The following is an 11248-nucleotide window of genomic DNA, read 5'->3' on the forward strand; positions in this document are numbered from 1 at the left end:
AAGATAGCACAAATATTTCTTAAGCAGGCAAATACTTTCAGATCCCCCAATAAGAGTAATTCAGTTAAAACAGGCTAAGCCAAAGTCAAAAGGCAAGAGTCTAGATAGGCTGAAGCACTTCTTTGAAGGGAAGGAGAAACGTCTTTGCACAATGTATAATAAGTCTTTGAAGAAAAAGATGAATCAATGTAGGGCCACAAGCTGTTAAGACGTGAGTGGTAGAAGATGCAAGCAACTCTACAGCAAGAGCTAAGTTCTTAAATGTTGTACAGTACCTTTAAAGTGAAGAAAAGATGCAGCAGATGACTCCTGTTCCTGTGTAACTCTGCAGATCTCACTGTTCCTGGGCCTCAGTCGTGGGGAGAAGAGGGAGGACATTGGGGGACTCCTACACTGGGACGGTCAAAACTTAACCGGCAAAGTTTCAGTGGCTGTTCAGTGTTTCAGCTCCCTGTGTCTACCGCAAATAGCAACACTGCAGTTCCTGGCCTTCGAGATTGACTTTCCTTGCTTCTGGGGTCCCGCACTCCGTTGAGGAGGCTCGGGAAGTCCTGCTTCCTGGGAGTCTGGAGGATCATCCTGGAGCTCTTGGCCAACTTAAAAGCAACGCACACAAACTGGCGATCCTCTACCTGGCTCTACAGTTTCCTGCAGCAACTGTGTGGAAATTCAACCAGCTCCGAGATGGATGTCCAGGTGGCTTACTTGGGAGTTGATTGGTCCCACCAACTCAAGGGGAGAAGTCATCCTTGCAGGGGGTTCTCTTTCAATGCGAACTTGGCCTTTCGGCACTGCAGCAGGGCTTCAACGGGCCAACCAATGGTCCAGGAGTTGCAGCTGACTTCTTCAAGTTCTTCTTCGGTTCCTTCGTCCAGTGGTCAACTCTGCCTTCCAAGCCAAAAGACATGCCTTTTATACAGTTCTCTCCCTTTCATTCCAGCTTAGCCGTCACTCAACCCTCATGGTGGCCGTCCTTCCCGGACAGTCAGCCAGCCAGTCATCACAGAGAGCATTTGGGTCTCCTAGGAGACTAAGCACAGGGAGTTTCGGGCACCTCCCTCACTTCCTGCCTACACCAGACACCCTTGAGCCAGAGGCGGGTATCACTCGTGAATCCCGCCAAAGGCAAAACGAACAAAGGGCCCAAACCTGGTTTGGCGGGCAGAGTAAATCTCAAGAAGGACCTCTCCAAAGACATGGCGAAAAAAGAAGACCGGGCCATTTTGACAAAAATGGCACCTTTGGGTGCTTTTCTGCAGCTGCGAACGCAGCCCGCGGTAATTGCACACAACAGTAGTAAAAACGAAACCACTGCCACCAGCCATTCAGTTATTAAAGGGTAACAAACATGTTACATGAGAAGCTAGACAAAGGGGATACTAGGTAACCCCTCCAGCACCTGACTGTAAGATAGTGTGTGCTGGGTCTAGAAAGTTATAAATGTAAGTAAAGTCAATTTCACTTTACTGCTCTGGGAAACAGTAGTTCATCCCAGAGAAGGTAGTTAAACCTTGGGAAATCTTAAAGAGACTTCCCTGTGTCACTGCACTAAAGGTTCTGTGCGACACAATGTAAAAGATGATGCCTATGGAGTTGTCAGTCTCCACAACCAAAAGAAACAGTGTACAAAAATCGCATTAAAATACATGAGTGTGAGAAAAAGGGTCTCACTCTCTCTGTGTTAAAACAATCAAGTCCTCAGAATACAGCAAAGTTGCTGGGGGGTCTCTAAGGTAGAGGGAATTGGTACATTTCTGAGAATTCTTCCTAAGAATCCATGATGTGAATGCTGGCCATAATCCTCATCAACTTGTATTCCAGGGGGGAATTTACGTGCCTCATGCCCATCTGCACATTGCTTTGACCTTTTGGCTAAGTGAACCTGCAGCACCGCCTCACGATTGCCTTCTTTGCCACTATCCCAGGATCATATTTCAAATACACACCAAAATTACTTGTGTGAGGTGTAGGGGTTAGAGCAGATTAAGCCAGGCACCTAGAAGTCTGCTCCCTCAGATGTTCCATCCAATTCTTTTGGAACTCTTGTGAGCTCAAAGCTGCATAGCCGTCTGCTAATCCATTTTGCCATTTCTGCCATAAAAAACACTGGAGTAACTTAAATGATAGTATACTAAGAGCAACAAATCCCCCCAAGAGCAACTCTGTCCACCAATGCATTAACAGCAAACAGGCAACAAAAACATCTAACCCATCTTCAGCTGGAGAGCTGAAGATTCACAGAGATTGATTTACTCTTACCTTTACATTGTCGACACCCTTTCTGGGTTTAACTGTGAAAGTTGGGGGCTCCATGGCGACCTCACCGAATTGCACCCGATCTGAAACATAAGCAAAAGAAAGCCCATCTCAGAAGTGTTGTGTAAAAGATACACATCAGTCTGGTCTAGATCACCTTCTGAAATTTAATTTCGCAGCGTTGTGGAGATGCAACTAGAACAGAGTAACCGATAGAACAGGAGTGTGTATCCACCTTTACAATTCAGTAGACTTTTCATAGGGTTACGATTGCATACTGCTCAATGAAAAGGTGCACTGTACTTTTCTCGGACCTCATTAAAGTAGGTGTTATGACACTTCTATTTTTGGGACTTAAAAAGTAGGAGGCATCTACTTTTGCTCCCCCCCCACCCTTTTTATTTCTTGTATCATGGACCATTTCTGGTGGTCAGACACTTGTACTGAAGTGCCCCTGCCATTGCAACCTTTTATAGCTCATTAGATAGCTCATTAGGAGTATAGGATTATGGGTTGCCCATAAGGCTACTAGTCCCAGGGGTGCTTCTTAAGCACCCCATTTAAGCATCCCAGTGAGATAACACCCTACAATGGGTTTAGAGAGTAGGTTACTGGCATTACACTAGTTTTAGGTGCACCAGGGGGAGCAGCAATGATACCACAGTGGTAGCCCAATCTACCTTTTTGATAGCCATTGGTATACCATGTATTTCTTTTAATATCTGCTCTTGGCCATTTTGTTTTAAGGCTTCCTGTGATGAGGGCAACCATACAGTGGGCTTAAAATGGATGTTCTGTATATATCATCCGTTAGCCCACATGACAGCCTCCATATTGGTTTTTGCTGATTTAGACCAGTCAAAAGGCCTAGTCTGGCCTGGCCAGATTACATCCCGTGGCCATGCTCTGGGTTAGGTGGCAACTCTAGGGGCCAACCAGATTGGCTGGCCAACTGACTTCTATGTGACTAGAACTCTTGTGATAGGGGGGCATGCTTTGGCAAGACCCTGTGAGTGGTGGCTCTTAAGTGGACACCATTTACCCAAACACTCTTGTTGCAAAGGTTCTCTGAAGAGCAGGTTTACTGAACTGCTGGAGAAATATGCACCCCTGTTGCAGTTTTAGGAGCAAATCTGGACATACTGACTGGCTGCTGTGTCCTGGGCTGATCTTTGGTTTGAGGGTTTAACTACCGGGTGTCCATCCGCGGTCGCCCTCATTGCTCCACTTGTGCATTGGGTCAGACCTTTCATGCTGGGATCGCTTCCAGGCAGCTTTTTCAACAATTCCCACAATTTAGGGCTAAGGGCTTCCCCCATGGAGCTGGTCACGGCCATTGCATGGAAGGGTGTTGGACAGCAATGCCGATATTCAGTCATTTTACAAAAAGAAATTCAGAGTTGTACGTTTTACCGAAGTAAATAAATATCGAAATAATACTGAACATTATGTATGGCATTGGGTAAGGAGTTAAAATGGGTGTAGATGGCGTTAAAAAAGGGTAGAAAAACAGGGGCTTGAGGGGTACCCACCAAATTGAAAATATAAAATCTGTATTTTTTTGATATTATACACCTCGGCAAAACTTACCACTCTGAATTTTACTTCGCTAAAATCACATGACCAGCAGAGTCATGCCTCATCTGCTCTTGGGCTGCCCTGGGACGTACCACTGGTATCCCTGTGCTGGGACATTCTTCTGCTAGGTTGCTTGCCTTGAAATCACTTTGCCATTTCTCTTGCTGTTCGATAAGAATTATTGCAGTCCAACTGGTGTATGACTACACAAGACATCTCTTGGTATTAGGTAACCCACCTTTTAATCTAGGCCTGTACTACCCAAGTTGATAGTGTGACTGAGCAGCCAGGCTCATCTTAAGAGGGGTAATGTAAGATGTAAAGCTGTACAATGAAATCAGTAAATACAGGTATCCAAGTTAACACTTACACACTTATATATGATATATGGCATTTATAACATGCCGATACACAAGTGTTTCAAATGACAATGCATTACTTACCGTAAAAGCATTTCTGATGGTTGTATCTGCTTAGATTCACATGCTGTGCATAGGTCCGACATCCAGTGGTCACTGCGGAGTATTGCATTTTGTTTTTCGTAGTCGAAAAGGGGACGTCGACAAGGCGTGTCTGTAACACTATCCCTATAGTGACGTGCGTTGTACCCACAATCCCTCACGCGTCGAGGTCCCTCTGTTTGTATTTTTCTGCCCTGAGGGAGCCTTTTAGCCGTGAGTGAGTACAGAAATGAGAGAAATATATATAAAAGGATGTCTATGTTCCTTCCATCCGAGCGGGGAGGAAGGGTGGGCGCATGTGAATCTAAGCAGATACAACCATCAGAAATGCTTTTACGGTAAGTAATGCATTGTCTTCTGATGTTTGTTAATCTGCTTAGAATCACATGCTGTGCATAGACTAGCGAGCAGTACCCGGAGTTGGCGGTGGGTTATGAGAAGGAACAGTAGAAAAAAGATTTCTTAATACTGCCTGCCCAACCTGGGAATCAGATCTAGAGTGTGCATCTAGACAGTAGTGTTTTGTAAAGGTGTGCACAGAACTCCAGGTTGCCGCTTTGCAGATGGACTCAAGGGGAACATTTGCAATGAATGCTATGGAAGCCCCCGTGCCTCGAGTGGAATGTGCTCTTGGCTTGAAGGGTAGTTCTCTCTTAGCAAGAGTGTAACAGAGAGTGATGCATTGAACAATCCATCTAGATATAGTGGATTTTGAGACCGCATCTCCTTCTCTTCCTGCTGCCACCGAGACAAAGAACTGATTAGTCTTTCTCAGTGGTCTGGTTCTTTCCATGTAGAACATGACAGCTCTGCGTACATCTAGTGTATGCAGACTTTTTTCTCCCGAGCTGGAAGGGTTTTGAAAGAACGTTGGTAGTTCTATAGTTTGGTTTACATGAAATTTCGAGATGAATTTAGGTGCAAACCTTGGGTGTGTGCGTAGAACCACCTTATCTTTGTGAACTGTTACGAAGGGGTCTAGTACAGAAAGAGCCTGTAGTTCACTTACTCTCCTAATGGAGGTGATAGCTATTAGGAAAGCAGTCTTAAGGGTGATATCTTTAAGAGTTGCCTTGTGCATGGGTTCGAAGGGAGGGCCCATGAGTCTGGAAAGTACCACATTTAAGTCCCATCCGGGAGCTGGGTTAGCTATCGGAGGGTGTATCCTCTTTACCCCCTCCATGAAGGCTTTGATAACTGGTATCTTCCACCACGACACTTTAAGTTGGGAAGTGGTGTATGCAGAAAGTGCCGCTAGGTGGACTTTAATGGAATTGAACACTAAACCTGAATCCAGTAAATGGGTCAAGTATAGAATAATGTCAGTAGGAGAGCAGTCAACTGGGTTGATGCTAGTACCTCTACACTAGATAACGAATCTTTTCCATTTGCTAGAATAGCAGTGTCGAGTATTAGGTTTTCTGGCTTCCCTGAGGATGTCCATACATCTCTGTGGGAGTTGTAAATGTCCAAATTCTATGATCTCAGGAGCCAGGCTGCTAAGTTCATGGTCTGAGGGCATGGATGCAGTGTTCTGCCCTTGTCTTGTGACAGCATGTTGTACGGGCAGGGAAGTTTCACTGGGGGAGATAGGGACATCTCCATCAAGTGAGCAAACCATGGCTGCCGGGCCCACATTGGGGCCACTAGTATCATTGTAACCTGCTCCTGATGCATCTTGTGCACCACTTTGTTGAGAAGGGGAGTCGGGGGAAAGGCGTAAACAAATTTCCCTGACCATAGAATCGACAGACCGTTCCCCTTGGACTGGTTCTGGGGGTACCTGGAGGCGTAACTTTGGCATTGTGAGTTTTCCAGAGTTGCGAACAGGTCTATTTCCGGGAATCCCCATTGAGTGAAGACGTCTAAGACGATGTCTTTGTGTAATTGCCATTCGTACTCTCCGGGCAGGGGGAAGTCTCTGCTGAGTTTGTCTGCTAGAAGATTGAGTTCCCCTGGTACATGTTGTGATAGTAGGAACATGTTGTGTCTGAGAGCCCACTTCCTTATGTTCTGGGACAGTTTGGACAGTCCTGGAGAGTGAGTGCCTCCTTGCTTGTTGAGGTAGTACATGGCTGTGGTGCTGTCTGTGAGGACCATCACTGTCTTTCCTTGTAGCTGTTTCTGAAAGGCTTTCAGTGCTTTGAACACCGCTAGTAGTTCCAGCAGGTTTATATGCTTGGATGCTAAGCTCAGAGTCCAAACTCCGTGGGCCGTCTGATGGGATAGGTGAGCCCCCCATCCTGTAAGGGATGCGTCTGTGGTTAGAGTGGCTTCCACTGCGGGTGTGGCAAAAGTTTTCCCTAATAACAGGTTTTCTTTTGTCCACCACCGTAGCGAGAGAACCAAGGCCTGCGAGACCACCACTAGATCGTCCCATTGTCCGCTGGCCTGACACCACTGGCTGTAGAGCCACTCTTGCATTGGGCGCATGCGCAGGCGCGCGTGAGGTACCAAATAAATACATGACGCCATCATCCCTAGCAAGCGCATTGCTTTGCGTACCGTCACCTCTCGGCCTGCTACATAATGGGGAATCTGAAACAGCATGTTTTGGACCCTCTCGTTGGAGGGGAATACGAGGCCGTCCTTTGTTCGAATTAGAGCCCCTAGGAATTGTTTGATTTGGCTGGGGTCTAAGCTGGACTTCTTTTCGTTGATGGAGAAGCCCAGTTGGGACAAAAGGTCTACGGTCTTTTGGGTATTGGAGAAGCATGTTTCGTAAGAATCCCCTGTTATGAGCCAGTCGTCGAGGTAAGGGTATACCGGGATGGATAATCTGCGCAGGTGGGCCGCTGCCACTGCCAGTACTTTCGTGAATACCCTTGGTGCAGATGCTATCCCGAAGGGTAGTACTCTGAACTGGTAGTGTTTGTCCTCTATCTTGAACCTGAGGTATTTTCTGTGCGATGTCAACATTAAAATATGAAAGTATGCATCTTTCATGTCCAGTGTTGTCATGTAATCCCCTTGTGATAACAGTGGGATTACCTCCTGTAAGGTCACCATACGAAACTTTTGGGGTTTGACAAATATGTTCGCTGGGCGCAGATCTAATACAGGGCGCATGGTTAAGTCCTTTTTGGGTACAAGGAAGTACACTGAATAAATACCTTCTGTTACCTGTGATAGGGGGGACGGGCTCTATAGCTTCTTTCTTCAGTAGTTCTTCCACCTCTTGAAGAAGAATGGAGAGGTGTTGCGGTGTCATGCGTCGGTTCCGTGGGGGTTTGTACTTCGGGGAACCGTTGAACTCGATGCAGTATCCGTGGGCTATGGTGGATAATACCCAACGGTCTGACGTGATTCCCTCCCATGCTGAAAGGAACGATGTTAGCCGGCCCCCGACCGGTGATGCATGGGAGGGGACCCGAATTTTCGGGTCATTTGCTGGTATTGGGCGTGGAACCTCTGGGGCTGGAGCCACGACCTCTTCCTCTGCCACGGCGTTGGCCTCTTTGACTGAACTGGGTGTTACCCTGGTTAGTGGGCCAGTTGGAGCCAGAGTAATATTGTTGTTGTTGGTTCTGCTGCTGTCTTTGGCCACGAAAGGAGCGTTTATTACCATAGCCTCGCCTGTTAGGGGGCCTAGAAATTTGATCAAGAGTCTTGATGGTATCAAACTCTTTTTTAGCATGTTCTAGGGCCTCATCTACTGCTTTCCCAAACAGATGCGTCTGTTCAATGGGTTTATTTATGAGGGAGGCTTGGGTTTCGGGCTTAAAACCTGAATTGCGTAGCCAAACGTGGCGTTTGAGAAGTATTCCCTGCACTAGGGAGCGGCCAGCCGTCTCAGCGGCATCTAGGGAGTTCTTAACGATGCCCTGGTTTACCAGTGTGCCCTCTGATATTATAGCTAGCAGGCGAGAACGCAGAGGTTCAGGTGCTTCCTCTGCTTCGCTGCGCAGCTTGTTCCACTGTGCATCTGCGTAGCTAGCTAAAAGTGAGTTGTTATTAGCAATTCTAGTAGAGAAGGCGGCGGAGGTCGTGATTCTCTTCCCCAGTGCGTAGAGTTTTTTGCCTTCTTTGTCTGGAGGTGCTTCACTAGTGGATAGTGGCACCCCTGCTCTTTTTCTTGTGTTGGTAACCACAAGGGAGTCCGGAATAGAGTGTCCTCTGATGTATAAAGGGTCAGAGGATGAAGGGCTGAAGAGCTTTTCTATTCTAGGGTTGACCCCTCTTACTAAAGCTGGGTTAGTAAGGGAAGGAGAAATTCTTCTTTTAATAGAAGCCAGGAGTGGAATAGATTGGCTAACAGGGGCTTTTTCTTTGATGACTTTTTCTACAAAGTCAATGTCTGGAAGAGTTTCCCCTGTATCAATTTCAAAATGCGCTGCTGCCTTGCGCAATAGTGCATTGAGGGAAGGTTGGTCATCTATGGGAGAGGAGTTCCCATGTGAATCCTTGAGAGGAGAAGGGAGAAAGGCATCAGGGTCTGAATGTACTGATGGGGATTGCCAAGGCTGCACTGACGGTAAATGCCAGGGCTGCGAGGTAGCTGTATCCTCTTCAAAACCTGTAGCAGTGGAAATTAGTGTTTTCGCCTTCGAATCGTTTCGAACGCTCCCACAACGTCGACGAGAGGTTCCCGTCTCCTGAAAAGCCTTCAGGTAGTTCGGAAGCGTCTTTTGGAGAAAGGGGCAGTTCCTGGCTACTTTTATGTTTTTTCGACGCGGTATTCGACGTTTGTTTCGTCGTCCGCGTATGTTTGTCTTCGGCGACAATTCTTGCTAGGCTCTCGACCACGATCTTGTCCGTCGAGGGCTCTGGTGTCGACGTTGTGGGCGTTGCGCATTGTACCTCGACGGTCGCTCTATGGAGCGTTGCGTCGGATGTTTTTGGGGTAGCGCCCGTGTTAGATGGAAGCCCAATCGCTGGTCGCGGCTGCGTTTGGGGCTTGTGACCTTTACGGTCTGCGGTAGACGCCGGAGTGCCCTGGGCCCCTTCGGCGCTGATGGATCCTTCGTTCTCGACGAAGAAGAGCCGTGGGTAGTGTGTTTAGCCTTATGGGGTTTGTGTGCGTCCTTGTCGCCGGGGTGTTCATCCCCATAAGCAGGGCGTGAGCCGAGCCCGTCGGGGCCGGGGCCGGGGACGGACGACGAGGAGCGGGAGCGCTCCTTCTGGGGGTTCATGACTTCTGTAACGGACGTCGAGTTATCGCACTCCTCGTCACTTTCAGTAACAGCGGGTGAGGAAACTGACTTCGACATCGCGTAGTCCGCCCACCTCTTAACCCTACGTTCTTTAAGAGTCCTGGGTTTTAAGAGCTTGCAGGCTGCGCAGCTGTTCTCTATGTGATCGAGGGGTAAGCAACGATTACAGAGCTTGTGCTTATCTTTCCAAGTATATTTGCCCCTGCAGCGTGGGCAAAACTTAAATGGTGTCCTCTCCATAGCTGAGGCAATAATAGCTGGCGATAACAACCCCAAGGGAAAGAAAGGGGAGAAAGAAAGACATTCTCAAAGAGAAGAGACAAAGTTCTAACCCCCACTCTCCCTACTGTAAGTTGGCCGTCGAGGCCAGGCCACGTGTTCGGCAGCGCCGAAGGATCTCCTCCGCTCTTCCTCTCCGTCGAAAATCAGTTCGGCGGAGAAACAGCTTCACAGCTAACGTCGAGGGGGAGGGATCGTTATCAGTATATTAAGTTATGACAAAAGGACCGTGGTCCGTGGCAAGTATAGCAATGTCTCTCTAGGAGCTCCGCGAAAGGCGACCAGAAACTGGGCGGAAAAAAACAATCTGAGGGACCTCGACGCGTGAGGGATTGTGGGTACAACGCACGTCACTATAGGGATAGTGTTACAGACACGCCTTGTCGACGTCCCCTTTTCGACTACGAAAAACAAAATGCAATACTCTGCAGTGACCACTGGATGTCGGACCTATGCACAGCATGTGATTCTAAGCAGATTAACAAACATCAGAAATGTATTTATATACAAAGATATTTAAAGCATTATGTAAAAAGCAGCAACTACTAGTAACATGAATCCCAAGTTAGGATTCAATTCAAAAAGTGAACAATAAAGCAGGTGAGCAATTCTTTTATATGTTAACAATTTTCCAACACCAAGGGTGATGCCATTTGAGGTCAGTAATAACACTTTTTTAAAGGTTAGGGTTAGATCAGAACATACAGTATTCTATAAAAAGTTATATTCTCCCAATAATAATGTTCAACAATTGAAACCTGTAAGAGAGCTTTAGGAAGCCAGGACAGCCGAAATCAATGGGCCAGTTCAAAGTTCTGAAGCTCTCTTTATTAGAAAATGTCTTTAAATATTCAGTAGTTCAAATAGAAAATCACAGCAACTCAAGGAGGAGTCACCTTGAAGAAACACAAGCTGAAAGGCCAGTGCAAGTGAGTCGAGGTCAACTCAGTAGGGTAAAACAGCACTCCCCAAGATAGGAAGCTTCCCAAATGGCAAAGATTGATGTACCCCAATCCCCACAGTAACTGAAGTGAAGAATATGTTCCAGCTGGATGTCTTCTAGTTTCATTGCAGCAGACCCTTATTCCTGGTCGTTGGTCGTGGTGACGAAAGGTAGGACGTCTGGCAGGCTCCTGCAGCAGCACTCGAGAAAGAGTGACTCAGCAGCCAGGGATTCTCCTTGATTCAGCGTCTTTGTGGTTTTGGCACCTTTTTCTCAGCACCAAAGAAGAATGTACAGGTCCGGTTAGAAGTTCCTCGATCCCTCGGTCCTGGACTCTAGTCGAGAATTCCTGCTTCTGTAGCTTTTGAGAAAATGGTCACCCTTGGTTGCTGTACTGCAGCTGAGGATTCAGCCTGCAGATACATGGCACACGGTAGTAAAAAAGAAACCACTGCCATCAGCCATTCAAGTGATTTAGTGTAACAGAATGTTACACGAGGAATGGGTTAAAGGAGGTAATATGTAACTCCCCCAACACTCCACATAAGGCATTGTGTGCTGGACCCACAAACAAAAAA

At 47.1% G+C, this 11248-nt stretch overlaps 1 protein-coding gene across 1 annotated transcript in view; it reads right to left on the minus strand.

Annotated features, from left to right (window-relative positions):
- CCDC137 (coiled-coil domain containing 137) overlaps nt 1-11248 on the minus strand; it is a 124167-nt gene that overhangs the window by 71785 nt on the left and 41134 nt on the right. The window contains exon 5 of the mRNA XM_069655136.1: nt 2260-2339. Coding sequence (XP_069511237.1) covers nt 2260-2339 — 80 coding nt within the window. The remainder of the gene's footprint in view (nt 1-2259; nt 2340-11248) is intronic.

This window comes from Ambystoma mexicanum, chromosome 3q, assembly GCF_040938575.1.
Source record: "Ambystoma mexicanum isolate Mex_15411 chromosome 3q, UKY_AmexF1_1, whole genome shotgun sequence".
Lineage (NCBI taxonomy): Eukaryota > Metazoa > Chordata > Amphibia > Caudata > Ambystomatidae > Ambystoma > Ambystoma mexicanum.